This window comes from Candoia aspera, chromosome 1 (genome assembly GCF_035149785.1).
Source record: "Candoia aspera isolate rCanAsp1 chromosome 1, rCanAsp1.hap2, whole genome shotgun sequence".
NCBI classification, from domain to species: domain Eukaryota; kingdom Metazoa; phylum Chordata; class Lepidosauria; order Squamata; family Boidae; genus Candoia; species Candoia aspera.
In genome coordinates, this window is record NC_086153.1 from 232,678,280 (window position 1) to 232,696,504 (window position 18,225).

The following is an 18,225-nucleotide window of genomic DNA, read 5'->3' on the forward strand; positions in this document are numbered from 1 at the left end:
CCAATCAATGGGAGATCAGGCCAGGGAAAAGGTGACGGGCAAAGGGACCTATAGATTGTGAACCCACCTATCCCGGGGCAGGAAAGAGCAACCAAAGAATGTATATAAGGGTCCGAACAAAGGAAAAGGGTGTGGCATCTCTCCTTTCGATCAGACTCTGCGTAGCCTGGTCGAGGTGCCCACCGCGCTTTGCAAACCGCTCAATAAAGTAAGTTCCTTTTCAGAACTCTCTGGTCCAGTTTTCGTGATTTTTATATCCAACAGCCATCAACATGATCAGAGGGCTTCTAGAACACCTTTCTTTTGAGAAGAGGACTATATCTGAAACCTTTTAGCTTAGCAAAAAGGTACGGAGGGAAGGTACGGAGGGGCACATAATCCAGGTGGCTCGAATCTTGCAGGGCACTGAGAGGGTGGAAAGTTTGTCCCCACCCCCAAGACCCAGGAATTCCTGGTCTGTGCTGTTAAGATGTGCAAGGAAGTGTTTCAATCCCCTGAAGAGACTTTACTCAGGAGGGGGGCAGTTCATCCCCGCTGCAGTCACACCCATTGTGGCCAAAGGCTTCGCTCTGCTCGTAGCTGTGATGACCTGCATAGTTCAGTCCATTCTTCAAATAAATGCCTTCTCAGTGGCAAGTGATGTTCCTAATCACTGAGAAAACAGTGATGGGTGGAGAGGTCAGGGCTTGGTTCGCAGGGATTAAGTTCTAGCTGAAATTGTACTTCCTGCTTGCAGGCCTAGCCTCTTTCATTCCGCAGTAGGCAGCTGAGGCAAGAGGAAGAGAAGCCATCACCAGACATCTGCCCCCACTTTTCTTCTCTCCCCTTGGGGCACAGTGGTGCCCTTTCTACTGGGTGGCCCCTGGGGACACAGTACACTGGACAAAGATGGCCTAACCTTGGTATAATCCAGCCAGGCCGTTCTTATGTTCCGAAGGGCAGGATTTAAGAGGCTCATGAACCGACCCGCAGTGTAAAAGTGAGTCTTTACGTGGAAGGTTCCCATAAAAAGAGGAAAGAAACATCAAACTAAAAAGTTTCGCACTTCCTTCGCTGCTCTTAAAGGCCAGTCGGGCCACGTGCAGCACCCCGAGAGTAAAACGCGAGTGGGAGGCAAGCGCGTGCACGCGAGCGCTGCCTCCGATGTCCCGGTGCCGCCGTGCGCGTCTTTCGGAAGCGACTTCTGCGCCTTCCCGCCGGCCGTTCCCGCTAAACGCGGGAGAGTTTCCCACGGAGCGCGATCGGACGCGGGGCTCTACCCCCTCCCGCCTCCCCTTCGCGCCGCGCGAGTTCGCCTGGTCAGGGGCCGAAAAGAGCGAGGCGACGGCTGTAGATAGCGGCGGGGGGGGGGGGTGTCATCTCGGCGACGCGGTCTAGATGAACAGCACGGAGGGGAAAAAGCGGGGAGGGGGTGATCGTAAGGCGCGTCCTGCTGCTTTTATTTCTGGTTATTTCCTGCAAACGTCGTAGAAGACTCCGAGAGGCTGAAACAAGCCCCTCCAAGCGAGCGGCCTACGTACTTTGGGGGAGAGGAAATAGATGCCGAGGGATGCGTTTGATTTCAAGGCTTCGCTTTAGCCTGGGAATAGCAGGACTTGGGCAGGCAGCTTTGCTCTCATTTCTGAATACGCAGCAGGTTACTGGCTCCAAACTGTTACTTGCTGCAAAACTTGCAGGGGCAGGAAGGAAGTTTGCTCTGGAGTCCTCGAATATGGTAGGATTAAAATCCTCCGATTATTAGGCGGAGAACCCCGCCCTCCGCTTGTTCCCGTCAGTTACTTTCGTTTCCCCAGCGCTTCGGAGTGCCTCATCGTCAGCGGTTGTTGTGAGTAGATTCTGATTACTCGTTAAAAATTAAATATGGAATTTGCATGTAGACCATCCCGTGCCTGCCGGTTCTCCCCTGCAACCGTCCATCCGCGGCCTGCCCAGCGAAGGTCTCCTAGAAGGGAGCATTTTATGGGAGAATTAGCGGGCAGGGAAGTGTTTGCCGTTAGGCTTTCCATGATGGGAGTGCCCCGTACACCCGCAGCCGCCATGTAGCCTTACAAGGACACAGTAGTTGGAGTTCGCCGTTCCGAAGTGGGGGGCGGGGGGGGGCTTCCTCTTACCTTTACATTCCAGTTTCTACAGCTGAAGAAGGGAAGCAGCCTTCCTCTTCAGAGGTCTACGGATCCGAAACGTGTGTGTAACTCGGGCTGCTGGGTGGGCGTTCGTTAGGAAAGCCAGGTCTGGTAGCTCCAGCTGAGTTTGGATGAGAAACCTCAGGACATCAGTGAAGCCAAGCTGGGATACCGATCCCTACGCCTGAGTCTTTCCAATCGCCTGTTCTGTCCAAATGAGTAAGAGCCTGCTGGAACATGGCAATAAACACGATCACCCAAGCTCGGTACCATTAAATCGAGCTGCCAGGAGAAAGACCAGACAGTGCCTTCTTGAAATTAAGACATGAACGTTTCCTCGTTTCCTGTTTGTTTGCAGGTAGCTTAGCAGTGGCAATACATCCAGCAAGAATGGCCAGTGGAACAGTAGTCTTCATCCCATCTAATGGAGCTACATTAATCCAAACAGCCCAGGGGTTTCCCAGTGCTGTTGTTCAGTCACCTGGGGCAATACAGTATGGTCAGCAACTTGGAATTTCCAACAGTGCTCCTCAACAGGTCCCGCAAAGGGGTGCTTTGGAGAAATTCTTCAGTGCAGATACAAAAGTGCTTGGGGTAAGCATGTTTGCTGTGTGCTTGTTTGAAATCCGTTAAGGTATCAGTATTTCTAGAGCTGTGTGGAGACCTGTGACCTGCATCAGGGGTGGGATCTGAAGTTCTAGATCTGGGCTTTGGCATTGTCTGGCTCTGGAGTATGATCCAGGAAGCTCCATAGTTTCTTTTGTGTTTCTAGAAAACCTCTGACTCAAATATGCATTCCTTTCCTTTGCTCTTTAACTGAGAACATGGAGCTCAGATGTCATGAGCACAGATGGTGAGCAGGAGGGGGCCCCTATCCAGGGGGGACAACGCATGCGTAGTAGTGAGGAGTTGAGCAGCCATTCAAAGAGACACAGAACAGACCCGCCTTGACTTTTGGGGTTGATCTGTATGGGTGTAATGGTTGCCTATTCTAAAACACTGTCAGGCTCATGAACAGGAATTCAAAGATACCTGATTTATTAAAGAATAGTATGCAGGATCACAGAGAAAGCTGAGAATGATGAAAGCGCGCCAAATTCAAACTAAAAACGCTCACTGCGAATGAAATCCCACCCCCCGTAGAATCTTCTCAAGTTCACAATCCCAGGTGCTCCTAATGGTTTCTGATGGTCTGCGGGAAAAGGCCTTGAACAGAGAACATAACCCAAACACATTCCATTGTAATGAATTCAGATACAGAGCTTGGTACAAGGTTTCACAGCAGCTCCCTCCCAAACAGAAACGCGCGTCAGCACCATGGCATGTGAAACGTTACGATGTATAAAGTACATTGAAACAGTGAACATGTTTTCTCACGCTTCCTCAGTTTGTTAGGATTTTCTATCTAATGTAGCAGTAATAAAAGACTAGAGACATATTCCTCGTCTCAGCGTGGTTCCTGACTGTTAGGACATCAGCCATAGTTTCAGCCAGATCTCTTTTTATCCCTTCCCTTCGGGAAGTGCAGCTGTTGGGAATTTCTCTGGAAGAACTCTGTCATAGGTTGGCTCCAGCCGAAACTGGCTGAGGTCACTTCGTGCTTATGACCCTGCTTAACCTCCTCCTGTAAGTCTGTAGAAAGAGGGGTGACATGCCTCTCAGGAAGACCCGTTTTGGTCTTCTTTCCTCCCAGAAAGGCCATTCTTCCTGGCAATAGCAGTCCTGCTTGTTGTCAAGGTAGATCATAATCTGGAGTCGTTGTCCAGCACATACTGTCATGGGTGTCTCAAACTGTCCCTTCTCCCCTATTTGGCTTTTTCACCACCACTGCAAACCAGGCCTTGGGTAAACACCTGCACTGGAAGCTCAGAAGTCCCAGGACCGATTAAAGAGGGAAGGATCTTTCAAAGGTGGATGGAAAGGGGTGCTAGGGGGGTGCTAACAACTTAGGGGTGCTAACAAATTAGGATGTGTGTCTTTCTCAGATTCAGGGAGATTCAGAGAGCTAATTTCTCTTACATTGTACATTTTCCTTCCGTAGGCCGTCCAGATCATGGTTGGGTTGATCCACATTGGCTTTGGGGCTGTCTCACTTTGTCTTCTTCTTTCTGGGTACGTTACCTTGACGGCAGTTGTAGGCAACCCCTTTTGGGGAGGGATATGTGTAAGTATGGACACATTTCTGTTAGTTGTGCACTCTTTCTTTTCTTTTTCAAAGACGTTATTAAAGTTTTAGAAATATAAATACGAAGTATAGAAAAGCTTGAGGAAAGAACTAAAAGAACAAACTAAAAAAGTGCAGAAATATTTAGAAAGAAATACAGAGAAAGTGACTTCTGACCTTCTTCAACACAGATATGGATACAAATATATAATACCTTAATCTCTTACTCTTAACTAATCCTTAATAAACTTTATTTCTATCAGAAATGATAATCAAAACCCAAAATCAAAACTTTGTTTTTTTCAGTTACAAGCAAATCATCCAGAAATGGTTTCCATGTAGAAATCCAGTCACAGTATTTTCTCTTATCTGTGCTGTCAATTTTGCCATCTCCACCAATTCCAATAATTTCACCATCCATTGTGGGAATCCATTGTTGTCACATACAGAAACAAAGGCACATACAGTACAGGCACTTTATGTCGGTATTAATGGCTGAGGGATGCCTGTAAAAGTGCTGTCTGCCCTGCAGCCTCCCTGGCTTCTCATATTTCAGTTAAAACCCAAGGGGAAACATTATGAGGGATGGTCCATGGGGAGGGAAAAAGGGCATCCCAGTAATAGATGAGGATTCCGGACTCGGTGCCACATTGCAACAAGAGAGTAGGCTCCCAGACGCCACCTAAAGAAATTAGGGAAACATTCCAGTGAATCTGAGGAATGCCGTAGAAAAGAAGAAGCCTCTTTCGTAGGGAAGGGAAGGGAAGAAAAGAATATTAAGCAGAGCTTAAAATTTGTCAGATGATGACCGGTGCCATAAACTAGTCTTAATGAGCATCTAATTCATCTTTAGTAAGATGAATTAGAGTGCTTTGTAAATTGATAGATAGAGCGTGTCACGTACTAACGTTTATGCTCCCCTACACCCACCTGATGCTCCTACCTCTCCTTTTAGATGTCTTTTATCCCTTTGTTTTAATATTATTTTTTAGACTTTAAAGTATTTTCTATGTTTTCACTGACAGTACCCCACCCTCCTTATGCTGACTTTGGGCGTAATAATGATTTGATTGATTGAAACTTCTTTTGAAGGGAAGGGAAGAAAGAATAATTGGAAGCCAGATTTTGGAAAAGTAGCACTTAGATTTATTTTTTAAAATAATCTGCAGAACCACTAATGTCTCTTCTCGTCTCTCAGGAGCCCCACTTGAGTTCTCTCTCTTTTTTAATTAAACTTTCTTAAGATTTCAAGAAAAGGATAAAAACTAACCAGAAACAAAAAAGTAAAGCAAGAAAACAAAACAGAGAAGAAAGCAAAGTCAAAAGTGCAGAAGAATAAAAAGAAAAAGAAAACCAAAATACAGAAAAAGAATGACTTCTGACTTTTTTTGCTACAGATATAAGTGTGCATTTGCATTAATGTTTGTAACACAGCTTTCGTTAATTCTATTGTCCATTATTATTTCTAATGGGCAAATCCAGATATGATGATTTTTCCCCGTTTTTTGCAAAAAGTCCAAAAGGGGTTTCCAAGTAACATTAAAATTAGTCAATGTCTTTTCTCTAATCAAAGCTGTCAGTTTTGCCATCTCAGCCAACTCCATCAATTCCACCATCCATTCTTCCATTGTAGGTAACGTTGAATCTTTCTACCTTTGGGCATATAAAAGTCTCGCTGCTGTTACCATATGTAAGGAGACTGTGAGTTCTAGTCCCAGCTGAGGCCTGAAAGCCGGCGGGGTGACCTTGGGCCAGTCACTCCCTCTCAGCCCAACTCGCCTCACAGGGTTGTTGTTGTGGGGAAAATAGGAGGAGGGGGGAGTATTAGGTATGTTTGCCGCCTTGAGTTATTTATAAAAATAATAACAACAAAGGCCGGATAAAAATAAATAAAAACAAAATCTCTTTAAGATTATGGCACAGTGTAAATTTCAGTCTTTTCATCCACATATTCTCCCATTGTTCCACTTGTATATTATGCCCAGAGCTTTTAGCCCATTGTATCATGCAGTCTTTAACTTGTTCATGCTCTGTTTCTAATTTCAATAAAAGGTTATATATCTTAGCAGTAACATGTTCATCATTTGTACAGAGTTCAGCTCTAAATTCAGTTTTACCATGTTCAAAATCAAAAATCCTTTTACCTGCTTTAAATCTTTCTAGTAATTGAACATATGAAAACCATTGACAGGTAACCTTCAGATATCAAATCCTCTCTTGATTTTAGCTTTAAATCCCCCTGCGAAAAAACCAATATGTCACCATAGGTTAACCATTTATGCTTAGTTATCATTTTTTTCCTATCAAATGCTACTTGTGATGACAACCATAAAGGAATTTTTGGAGACCACCTAGCTTTGTATCTATTCGACAATATGGCATGTCTGATAAAATGATTCTTGAAATCTACATTAACTTTGACTTTATCATACCATAAATAGCCATGCCATCTAAATCTCAAATCATGCCCTTCTAATTCCAGGAACCTCTGTTTCTCAAAGTCACCCAATCTTTTATCCATATTACACAACAAGCTGCAAAGTACAGTTTCAAATCTGGTAAACCTAAACCTCCTCTTCCTTTAGCATCCTCTAGCGCTTTGTCCTTAATTGGTGGGTTTTTGCCTTGACACACAAATTTTGAAATAGCTTTCTGCCATTGTTTAAATGGTACATCCATTGTCAGAACAGGTATTGTATAAAACAGAAATAACATTCTAGGTAGAACATTATCTTAATCGCAGAAAATCTTCCCAACAATGACAACTGCAATTTTTCCAATCTTAGCACATTTTTTTAACTTCATCCCATGTCTTAACATAATTATTTTGAAACAACATACAATTCATGCTAGTCAAAGTGACGCCCAAATATTTAGCCTTTTTCTCAGTTTTAAAAACCATTTTGTTCATCAGTTTCTCTTGATCTCATTCGTTCCTATTTTTTACTAACATCTTTGTCTTTGGTTTGTTGATCTTAAAACCAGCCAATGCACCAAATTGTTTTAGTTTACTCATTAGTACTTCAATCCCTTTCAAGGGATCTTCCAACACCAACATCAAGTCATCTCCAAAGGCTTTTAACTTGTCTTTTTAAAAAAAAATTTACTCCCACTATCTTCTCATCTTCCCTTATATCTCTGTTATTGGAGTATTGGAGGTAAGACAGGCCCCCGCTCTCCTGGCCTTCAGGAAGGAGATTAAAACCTGCTTATGCCACCTTGCTTGGGGTGGGAGCGGAGATAGCCATTCATGGAGGTGGTTGGCACCATGATGGTGCCAACAGTAAGATCTTGATTTGCCATCTTGTATTTATGTTTTATATTTTTATATTTATATTACATTTACATTTATTGATATGTATATGTATATTGTATCTTTTTAGTTATATGTAGTTTTTTTTTATTTATAAACTGCCCAGAGTCATTGTATACGAGTTGGGCAGTGGAGAAGTTTGATGAATAAATAAAAAGATAAACAGGAGAGGTGATCGTGGGCAGCCTTGTCTAGTTCCTTTTTGTATCTCACATGGTTTTATTAAATCACCACTAATGATAATTTGTGCCTTTTGAGAGGTATAAATTGATTTTACCCCCTTTATAAAATTCTCTCCAAAGTCCATATTCTCCAGAACTTTAAACAAAAAGAACCAGTTCAGACTGTCAAACACTTTCTCTGCATTCAAGAAAATTAATGCCGCCTGTTTTTCATTATGCTGTTCCAAATATTCTGTAATGTCCTGTACTATTCTGACGTTATCCGTTAATTGTCTTTTAGGTGGAAATCGACATTGGTCTTCATGAATAAACTCTTGTAGAATTCTTTTTAATCTGTCTGCTAAAATCACTGTAAATAGCTTGTGGTTGTTATTCAATAGTGATATTGGTCTATAATTTTTAGTGAAATTTAGATTTTGTCCCTCCTTAGGTAGTAACGCTACTTCCACTGTTGTTATAAGACTATTCATCATTTTTTTTTTTATTTATCAAATTTGTCACCACCCATCTCCTCCCACCAATTTGTCTTTGATGTTCTGTAAGCCTTGGCAAATTCTGTTTTTTTAAAGAAATCATCAATTTTTTCAAGAGAAATATCCTGTCCTTTATAGTAAAGTAAAGGTAAAGGTTTCCCTTGACGTAAAGTCCAGTCGTGTCCGACTCTAGGGGGCGGTGCTCATCTCCGTTTCTAAGCCTTAGAGCCGGCGTTGTCCGTAGGACACTTTCCGGGTCATGTGGCCAGCATGACTCACGGAACGCCGTTACCTTCCCGCCGAAGCGGTACCAATTAATCTACTCACATTTGCATGTTTTCAAACTGCTTGGTGTGCAGGAGCTGGGACTAGCAACGGGAGCTCACCCCGCCGCGCAGTTTCGAACCGCCGACCTTCCGATCGGCAGCTCAGCGGTTTAACCCGCAGCGCCACCGCGTCCCTTTCCCTGTCCTTTCTACAGGTTAGAATAATAGTGATGGAAAGTTTTTTATATAGTCCCATTGTCAATTTGTACAGTATCACCTTCCTGAAGTTTCAAAATCATCATCTTTTCTTTCTGCTTTCTTAATGTATACGCTAACCATTCCCCTGGTTTATTTGCAAACTCACAGTTCTTTTGCTCAGCATACTTCATTTTAGTCTCCAGTTCTCTCACTGTTAACATTGATAACTGCTGCTGTAAAAGTTTAATTTGATGCGAGATACTTAACTTTTCTGAAGTTCTTTCATTCCTCCTCTTTCCTTTTTATTTCATCCAGAATGGTTTACATCTTCTCTTGAGTCTTTTTTTTCAATTGAATATTATGCTGAATAAAATACCCCTTCATGAAAGCATTACTTGTATTCCAAACCGTTCTTAAACCACTGCCTTTGTTTAAATTCTCAAAAAAATTCAGTTAACTTCTTTTTACGGTCTTTCACTATCCGTTCCTTTTCATTTAATTTCCATCTAGAGGAAGTAGATTTTCTCTTAGGAATCAGAGCAACTGGGTTATGGTCAGAATGAGTCTTTGGTGAAGTCTCAAATTTAGAAATCTTAGCCAAATTCTGTGAAATCCAAATCATACCTATTCTTGAGAATGATCTATGCCTTTCCGAAAAGTAAGTATATTCTTTGGAATTACCATTTTTCTGTTTCCATATGCCCACTAAGGCTAAATTATACATCAGATCAAAAAGGGTTTTTAGTGGTTTACCTTGAGTGGTTTTAATTTCCTTTTCCAATGTTCTGTCTAACTGTGGGGAGACCACTCCATTCCAATCTCCCATCGAGCACCAGTTTTCATATGAAAGACTTCCAATTGTTCCGTAAGATACTTTAAAAAATGTCTTTTATCTTCATGTGGCGCATACAGTCCCAAAACTATAGATTTAATTCCTCCTAATAACTTCCACTCCAACAAATCTACCATGATCATCTGCCAATATCAGTTTTGGCTTAAATGCGGATTAATATATAAAATAACTCCATTGGTGTTTTTTAGACCTACTGAAATAAATTATTCTCCTAAATTCTTACAGGTCAAGTATTTTAAGTCCTTTTCCTCTAATATGAGTCTCATGTAGACAAACTATATCTTGTTTTAACTTCCTGAAATAACGAAACAACTTTTTTCTTTTCTGGGGAGCATTTGCTCCCTTTATATTCCATGTTAGACATTTGTAATCCGTATCCAAGCAAATAATTTGGAAGAGGCCGTACCTGTCGCACCTAATTCAGAATCCTCTTTTTCAGAGTCTTTTGGCCTCTGTTGCACCTTTGAAACTGTCCTCTCTGCCACATCCACTTGAACCTCCTGCAAGTCTCCTTTGAATTTTTCCAGGAATTTTCTGGCTTTTTGAACACAGGTCAATCAAAATCTTTTCTGTTGAAAGGTAAAAATTATTCCCTCCAATTTGTCCCAACAAAATGGAATCTTCTTCTGCTTCAGTATCTAAATTAAAAACAACAAAACTTTCTCTTGTGTAGAACTCGGATAGGAACCTCCTTTGAAATAGTTATATCCCCGTTGTCAATCTTCAGTCTTGTATTAAAACGGCATCGCAGAACTTGATCTCATGTTCTTTTTCTCACAGAATGTACTAGCACATCGCTTGGAACATGCCTTGCTACAGCATAACGTGAATTAATCTGGTGCCCCTTATCGATTTCTTGTTCAGTTTTTTTCTTCTTCCCAATCTAAAAAATCTGACAATGTCTGAACAACCATCCTTTTCACATCTTCATCCGGACTCTCCGGAAGAGCTCTAAACCTCAGGCAGAATTCCTTTTCCGTAAGTGCCATCAAAGCCACGTTATCCATTCCTCCTCCTAATTCCACATCCCTAGCTTCTGACTTAATCTCCAAAGTGTGCCTTCCGTCATTGACTGGTTTTCTTTCTCCAGACGTCTGTTGTATGTTTCCAGACACTTGTTTTACAAATCTCTAGGATAGATGATAGATGAAAGAATGGATAAGACGGATGAAAAGATGGATGAAAAATACTCATCTATCTTTTCTTCAAGGATCATAAATTTAGCTTCAAGTGATTGAGCCAGTTTAGATCCCAAGTCATCAAGCATTGGTTTAAGTACACTTAAAGGAATGGTTTTACCTTCTTTCTCTTTCTCTTCTTTCTCTATCTGCTGCTCTGTGGAGCTCCTCTAGCTTGGTTGGTGTGTTGCCATGGCACAAAACCAAAATACTTAGAGCTAAAAGTACTGTCTCCGTTGCCTTTCTGGCTGCAATTACAGGCACAGGCCTCCTCTGAGTACACAGCTTAGGTGACTGCAGTCTTTTGTTTTGTAAATCCAGCCAATTCGCAGGCATACGGGAGGGAAATGAAAAACATTCGCATGAAGTTAGCCAGCCCAATTAATATAATTAAGTTTTAATAATGCACATCCATAAACAATTAAACTTAAAAAACATCTTCCCTTTCTCCATTATTCATTTCTTACATTCTCTTTATGATCCAACTTCTTGCGAAGGATCCAAGTCGCTGTACATTTCTAAATCTTCTTTTAAAGTAATAATCCCAGAACGAATGAAAAACCACCAGAGAAGTACTTATCTGTAGCAAAAGAAGGTCTCTCTCTAACGTCCGTAATTAGGCTGCACCACGGCTGTGAACAAAGCTGGAATCCCTCGCCTCCCAGCCACATACCAGACTGGAAGGGGAAACAGCTTTCCCTTGCGTGGAATCCTAGCAACCAGCTCCAGGAAGCTCCTCCGCTGTGCCTCAGTCCAGCATTCCCTAACGATGGATCATGCTCACCTCCGTTGGACTGTTTTGGATTTTTCTCTCCTCCCTCTTTTTTTCCCCTTCAACCTTTTTACACTTCCTCAAGCATTTGGTTTCCCTGCCAAACCTGTTGAGCATGGCTGGTGCATTTAGACAAAGACGGGCTTTTTTTTGGCTACTGGTCTGCTACAAGTCCCTGATATCCAAGCTGCCTCTAGTACAAGTCTTTACCTCTTTGAAGGGTAGGGCAAGTTTCCTCTGCAGGGGGAGGGGGATATTTATTAGTGTTCTCGGCTGCCCAGTCCAAAACACTTCTGGGTGGCTTCACAAAATCGAAAGAAAGCAACACACACAACAACCATTGTATACTGTAAGGCTATTCTCACAGGTCCCAGATTTCCTGAGATTTTTTTCCCCTTTACATTTCCAGTGCACTACAATGAAATGGGTTTTTTTTCCCTTTTCTTTTTCCATAGTTCATTGCTTCTGGATCACTATGTGTAGCAGCTGAGAAGCATCGAAATCGTACTTTGGTGAGAAAGCTACATGGCGTTTGAATTTCTTTTATACTGTTTCTTCTTAAGCACTCAGACCCTTCACACTGTCTGTTGCATTCAGCTACCGCTCGGTCATAACTCAACATTTGGGAAGGGAACGCAACCACAAAAGCCCCACCGACTCCACTTCCTGCCTTGATCAACCTTTGAACCTTCCACGGCTTGCTTCCAGTTGAAAGTTCTGCCCCAAGAGTGGAGAATGTGGAACCATCCAGAATTAGAGCCTGCCCCGGTCCCCGTTTTGCAAGGGGGGTCTTCTCAGGTTCCCTTCATGACGTGCAATCTGCAGCACTGCAGGTCCAGTCAGTACCATGAAAGAAATGAGGAAAGCCCGAAATGGCCAATGACCATGACGTGGCTACTTGTTCTGCCAGGGCTTCCTTAGTTGCAACCAGAAATGGTACTAGCGAGGGGCGGAGAGGTGTGTTCGTGCATCCTCTAATCTTGAGCCAGACTCCGACATTCCTCCTCCTCCTCTGGCTTGGCGGAGAGCCCTGTTGCAGAAGTGTTCCCACATGAGAGCAACCTTAGGAAGAAGCCCAGTGCACTAGGAGTAAAAGGACAAGTGTGGGAATCATCCTGGGAATCCGAGGGAAGAAAGAGTTGCTGATAGGCCACCTACAAGTAGCTTGCTTGCTTCTCCCCTGTCCCTCTTTGGTGTAAAGTGTGTTACTGGCAACGCAGAAATGTTTTTGTCTTGTGAAGGGACACGGTATGGATTCAACAGAAGAACATCATTAGCCACCTTAATGGAAGAAATAGCTGTATTCCCGAAAGGGGAGAACTGAAAACATTATGGCACTTTTTAAATTGTCAGTATTCTTACTGCTGGCTCCCAGGGTTTCTCTATTCACATCTGTCTTGTGGCCTCTCTGTAATGTTGTATAGCTAAAAGGGCATTTAACAGTACAATATAACGCTTAGAGTAACGGATGACAACTCAGGGTTCTAGAATAAACTGTGTGGGATTTCTTTAACCAAAATGTTTGGGGGTGAAGAAATCTTACGAGTTTTCCTGTCACTTTTCACCACCTGGCCTTCGGATGGGGACTGACATCCAGAAACAAAAAAAGGGAATTTGACAGTTTTATAAAACCCAATGAGTTGTGAGATTTGCATTTCCACTGTGGGCAACCCCAGTGCAGCTGTTTGATACCTGGGCTCTTTTTGAATGTTTTCTGTGTTCACCATTGATTGGTCATGTGCCATTAATCACCCACATAGGTAGACCTTTCCTCTTCCTGGTTTCACCAAGGTTGGGTGTAATTGTCCTTATGGTTTGCATTTATTAAGACGTATGCTGTCTTTGTCATCTCTCCCCCCCCCCCCCCCCGGTTATTGCTGTTTCTTTTCAGGTGAAATGCAGTCTAGGAATGAACATCACAAGTGCGATAATGGCATTAGTTGGTATCCTGCTGTATATATCAGAGCTGGCCATTAATCGTATCGTTTTTCAATATGACCGTCCATATGAGACCTACTGGGTAAGGGTAATCTTCTCTAGAATTTTGGCTTCATGTGCAGAATCGGGAAGGAGATTATGTACACAGGGGAGCTATCCCAGACCCCTTGAGTTTTGTCTGAAATCCTCCCTCGAATAGGTCTCAGTCCCAAAGACATGAATGCTATTTCATTGGAATGCTGGCTTATATTTTTGTTACGTTAAGGGCAAGCCGCCGTCTGGTGCTTGAGGCACAAAGTGAGTAGGACAGTATCATACAACAGACAAGGTAGATTTCCCTCCCCCCCCCATTTCTTTTTTTGGCAGGGAGTGGGGTACCTTTGTAGATGCATTTTGACTGGGTAGACTGTAAACATTTGGTTGTCTTTCAGTAGGGCCTGGGAGCTGTAATATCCTAATATCTCGCCCTCTTACTACTTCTCCTCTACCAGAGGGCTGCTTGAAGTATTTCCTTATTTCTTGTTGTCATGTTTTCATACCATTTGAAGCTTAATTGATTAGGCAAGCCATGCTAATACATTACAGGCAGGCAATGAATTGATTACAAGTAGGCCATTCATAAGAGCACAAAGATACCATTATCCATTGAAAAGGCAAACTAATATTCAATGTTTAAATTACTGCTGCAGCAAGACCAGGCACAGCCTTATCGCTATGATATTAAAAGTCTAAGCTGTAAATGAGTTCAAGTTACTACATAAGGTGTAGGCTTTCTTGTGATGTGGAGCAGTAGCTTGCCCCCCAAAGTCATTTGGTCTCTGTCTTATCTAACACGGAATGCCACCTAGAAATTGCTGAGCTTGTACTAGGAGCTAGGACTACAAATAAAGTCTTTCAAAAATGGATGAAAAGTAAATGACATTTGGAAACAACAAATGTCGGAGAAAACAACATGAATAGATTTGCCTTTCCAAGCAGGCAAAATTATCCTGGTTCTTGGCATGTTTGATATTGCTACTGACATTGGGAAGACCCAATGGGTGAGTTATGTTTGGTTTGCTTGTTTCTATAAAAACTTGCCAAAATTCACATATTTCCTGTGGGTGGAAAGAAAGAAAGAAAGAAAGAAAGAAAGAAAGAAAGAAAGAAAGAAAGAAAGAAAATCCCCAAAATTCAAATGTGGGAGTCAGATTGGATCACCCCTAAATGAGGATTAGAGTTTTCTGATTGTCTGTTGAACATCGTCTTTCATAGAAGAAGCTCCTTGATTCTCTACATACCTGGTCAAAGGGCCTAGGAAATCTGAGAAATTCTGCATCTGTAGAACTATTTAGAATGTATGTTGGATTGTTCTTCTCTGCTCTATCCACCTGACCAGCTTTTTACGGTGAATAAAAGGAGAGAGAGGGCTCAGGTGAAATGTGTGCTATTGTGCAAATATTTAACTTTAACTGTGGCTTTGAAATACGACCGATCCCCGTTTGAGTCTCTGTGATATCTGGAATTTCCCTTTGGGATACTGCAATACAGAAAGATGCCCTGATGTTCCCTGATCTGGTTTTCTCCGAATGACACAGGCTGTACACTGTCCCTATTTTTTCCTGATACAATTGTTCCTCCCAGTGTCTACAAGGAAGCAGCGGGGAGTCCTTTTACTGGGGTAGCACATAGCTGGACTAATTTCTCAGCAAATCACAACTATCTTTCCACATGTCTCCATTCTCTACAGAGCGTCGGTATTGGCTTCACCAGCATCCTGCTCTTGTTCAGCTTGCTGGAATTTTGTATCACTGTTTCACTTGCACATTTTGGGTGCCAGGCAGCTTGCTGTGCTAATGACCAGGTAAGTATTTGATACTTTGAAAATAGTTTTAGCAGCTCTTACTGAGAAGTTACAGCAGAAGATTACCTGTATCAGTTCACAGTAAGTTGAAGCCATTTTAGGAAACCAAAAAAAATAGCCTCCCCTGGAGGGAGATGCATACGCTCCAGGCCTTTATTTTGCTAGAATAAGTTAATAATTTCCTAACAGTTTTTGTGAATAAACGGTGAGAATATTTATTTACCTATTTCTGCACTGCCTCAATTCAACTGGATCCTATGAGGTTTACAACAACACAATGATAACAATACTAAAACAGAAGAACTCTAAAAATATGGTAAGCAGCTAAATCAGGGTACAGCGATACCTCTATGAGTTCACAGTAAGTTGAAGCCATTTCAGGAGAGCAAAAACATAGCCTCCCCTGGAGGGAGATGCGTCTGCTTCAGGCCTTTATTTTGCTAGAATAACTTAATAATTTCCTAACGGTTTTTGTGAATAAATGGTGAGGATATTCATTTATTTATGCCTCAATTCAGCTGGACCCTAGGTGGTTTACAACAACACAACAGGAACAATACTAATACAGGAATGTAAACTATAAGCAATATATAACTGCAATAAAAACTAAGGTACAAAATAATATCAGTCCCCAAAGGCCCTCAGGAAATGCCGGGTTTTACCGCTTTCCAGAGGACCCTCAGAGCGGGTGCCATCTTCGTTTCAGAAGGCCAGCTATTCCAGACAGAGAACACTCACCTTTGGGGCCCTCCTGTCACACCTCCTGGTAGGTGAGGGACTCTGAGCAGATATTCTCTGTCTGGATCAAGTGGGCAGATTTCATCAGGGAGAATTCCTGAAGTGCCCAGGCCCCGAGTCATTTGGAGGTTACCTTATAGCTTTCAAGAATTCTCTGTCAGGGCTTTGAGCTCTCAAGGGTTTCAGCCTCCTTATTCTAGGCAAGCACAGCACCGCGGTTAAAAACACACGGCTGGAGCAGCTGTTCCTCATGCCTGGAGCAACAGATGCCCCCACAGGCAGTCAGTATTCTTTGTATTTAGGCATTCTTTTCTGTTACAGACGACCATGGTTTTTGTGCCTTACCAAGTCATCGGAGATGCAGCTACCGTTGCTACTGAACCCAGTCCGTCGTCTTCTCCACCAACCTATGACAATGTGGTTACCAAGTCACAGTAAAAACAGAAAAACACCAGAAGGAATTGTGAGAAGCGTTGCACCAGAGGTGTCTTACCTCGTTTTGTTTTGTTTTCCAGCTTGTTTCTCTTTCAGTCACAGCCTTTCAGCACCAAGTTAAACGGTGACCAGTTTTTAAAGAGCTTCTTTTTACCTGCTAGTTATACTGCTTCTCCAGAAGCAGGAATTTGTGCTGCAGGTCAGCAGCATCTTTGTGAGGGGGTACACTCTCTGCAGTGGATGGTGTGAGCAGTTTATTAGTCCTTTGTTTGTATTCTGGATGGCATTTGCTTTTTATGACAACTGTTCTACGATGCTACAGAAAAGAAAAAGCAGCTAGCAAAATTAAAACACGAATTATTGGTCAAACAGGTCTCATTGGCGCAATAGTAGCGGTTGCATAATCCCTCTCATGCCAAAACAGATCAGTAGAAGTTTGCATTTAACTAGAGTCAACTCTATAGACCTTGTGATACTGTTATTTCCTGTATATGTACAATAAATCTGAATTAGCAGTGCTGATGGAGAGTCTGTATGAGATTGCCTACGAACCAGTTCACATACTGCCCCAGCTGCCTGTTCAAGTCTCCTTCCTCCCCAGGGAGATGAATTTAGGGGGCAAACTATGGAGAAGGAGGGTCAGAAACGATAAGGAAACGTGTGTCGTCTCCTTCCTGATGCCTCCTCACTAGCCTTAACTGAGACACTGACCCATTTATGGCAGCGTCTGTGGTTCTGCTCTTCGGAAGTGGGAGGAGAGCTGGTGTTTCTTCTTGAAGGTGTCACTTCTTTAAGCCTTTCAGAGCTGGCCCTGGCATTACGAGAAAGGCTGCCTCCAACCCCCCCCCCCAAAAGTTCTTGTTCCTCTTTGATTTTTTTCCCCTTGAGCCTCATTCCTTAAGTAATGGGAATTGAAAGCAGCATTGGGGGTGGGCGGGCGGCATGATCATGGCTTCCTGTGATTGGAGGTACTTCCTTGTGCTATGACACTCGATCCTTTTCCTTCAGATATTCAGCATTTTGCCAAGGGGACTTGCTTGTGTTTTGTGTGTCCTGCTCATATCGTGAGTCCTGGCTTCGCACTGGTTTTTTTCGAGCAGTGAAAGAAAGGGTAGGGGCTGTTTTATTTAACCCAGTGGGTTTTTAGTATTTTTCCATTCCAATCACAGGATCTTTTCATTCAACCACTTCTTTACAACTGTGGTATTGAGGGTGCCTCAAGCATCTGTTCTATATGAGTCTTTTCTTAGCAGTTTACATTTAGTGGATCAGAATCCTAAAATAAAACCCCGATATTCAAGAGAAGTTTCATTTTAAAATTAATTCTCAAGTATACTTTTGATATCAGTTGATCAGGCAGTTTTTCTGAATGGAGCAGGCGGCAGTGGGATGAAGTAGATTTTGGAATGTTAGTGACATCACTTACACATTGGCCCATTCATAGGCTACCGGTCTCTGATAGCAAATGCACTTTTGAGATAATGCACTTCAAAGATTTATTGAGGTTTATTGAGAAAGCTGCTTGAACAGGGAATGAGTTTGGGAGTCACCCTATTAAATCATTCAGAGTAAATATGACAGGATTGATTTGCATATAATCAGTTGAAGGAAAACAGTGTTTTCAGGAAATTTTACACATTTTTTTTAGGATTCTCCCTATTTCTCCTTTAAATGAACTGCTAGGACTTGAATTACAGGCTGAAAAGCCAGTTATAATATGGGCAAGTTATCTTGGCATCTAGAAGAGAG

General features: G+C 42.4%; 1 protein-coding gene across 1 annotated transcript; it reads left to right on the plus strand.

Moving 5' to 3' along the window:
* Positions 1 to 1,599: 1,599 nt before the first annotated feature.
* On the plus strand, positions 1,600 to 16,996 carry LOC134487383 (membrane-spanning 4-domains subfamily A member 15-like). The gene is made up of 7 exons (XM_063289155.1): positions 1,600 to 1,825; positions 2,482 to 2,717; positions 4,165 to 4,287; positions 11,978 to 12,034; positions 13,414 to 13,548; positions 15,190 to 15,303; positions 16,363 to 16,996. The coding sequence occupies exons 2-7, from the start codon at positions 2,514 to 2,516 to the stop codon at positions 16,477 to 16,479; spliced, it is 750 nt and encodes a 249-aa protein (XP_063145225.1). The 5' UTR covers positions 1,600 to 1,825; positions 2,482 to 2,513; the 3' UTR covers positions 16,480 to 16,996.
* Positions 16,997 to 18,225: the final 1,229 nt, after the last annotated feature.

What these genes read in the sequence shown, in the direction of transcription:
- LOC134487383 (XM_063289155.1), top strand. Translation starts at nt 2,514, where the DNA reads ATGGCCAGTGGAACAGTAGTCTTCATCCCATCTAATGGAGCTACATTA. An exon ending in CAGATACAAAAGTGCTTGGG is followed by an intron (nt 2,718 to 4,164) that starts GTAAGCATGTTT and finishes TTCCTTCCGTAG; the next exon opens with GCCGTCCAGATCATGGTTGG. An exon ending in CTTGCTGTGCTAATGACCAG is followed by an intron (nt 15,304 to 16,362) that starts GTAAGTATTTGA and finishes TTTCTGTTACAG; the next exon opens with ACGACCATGGTTTTTGTGCC.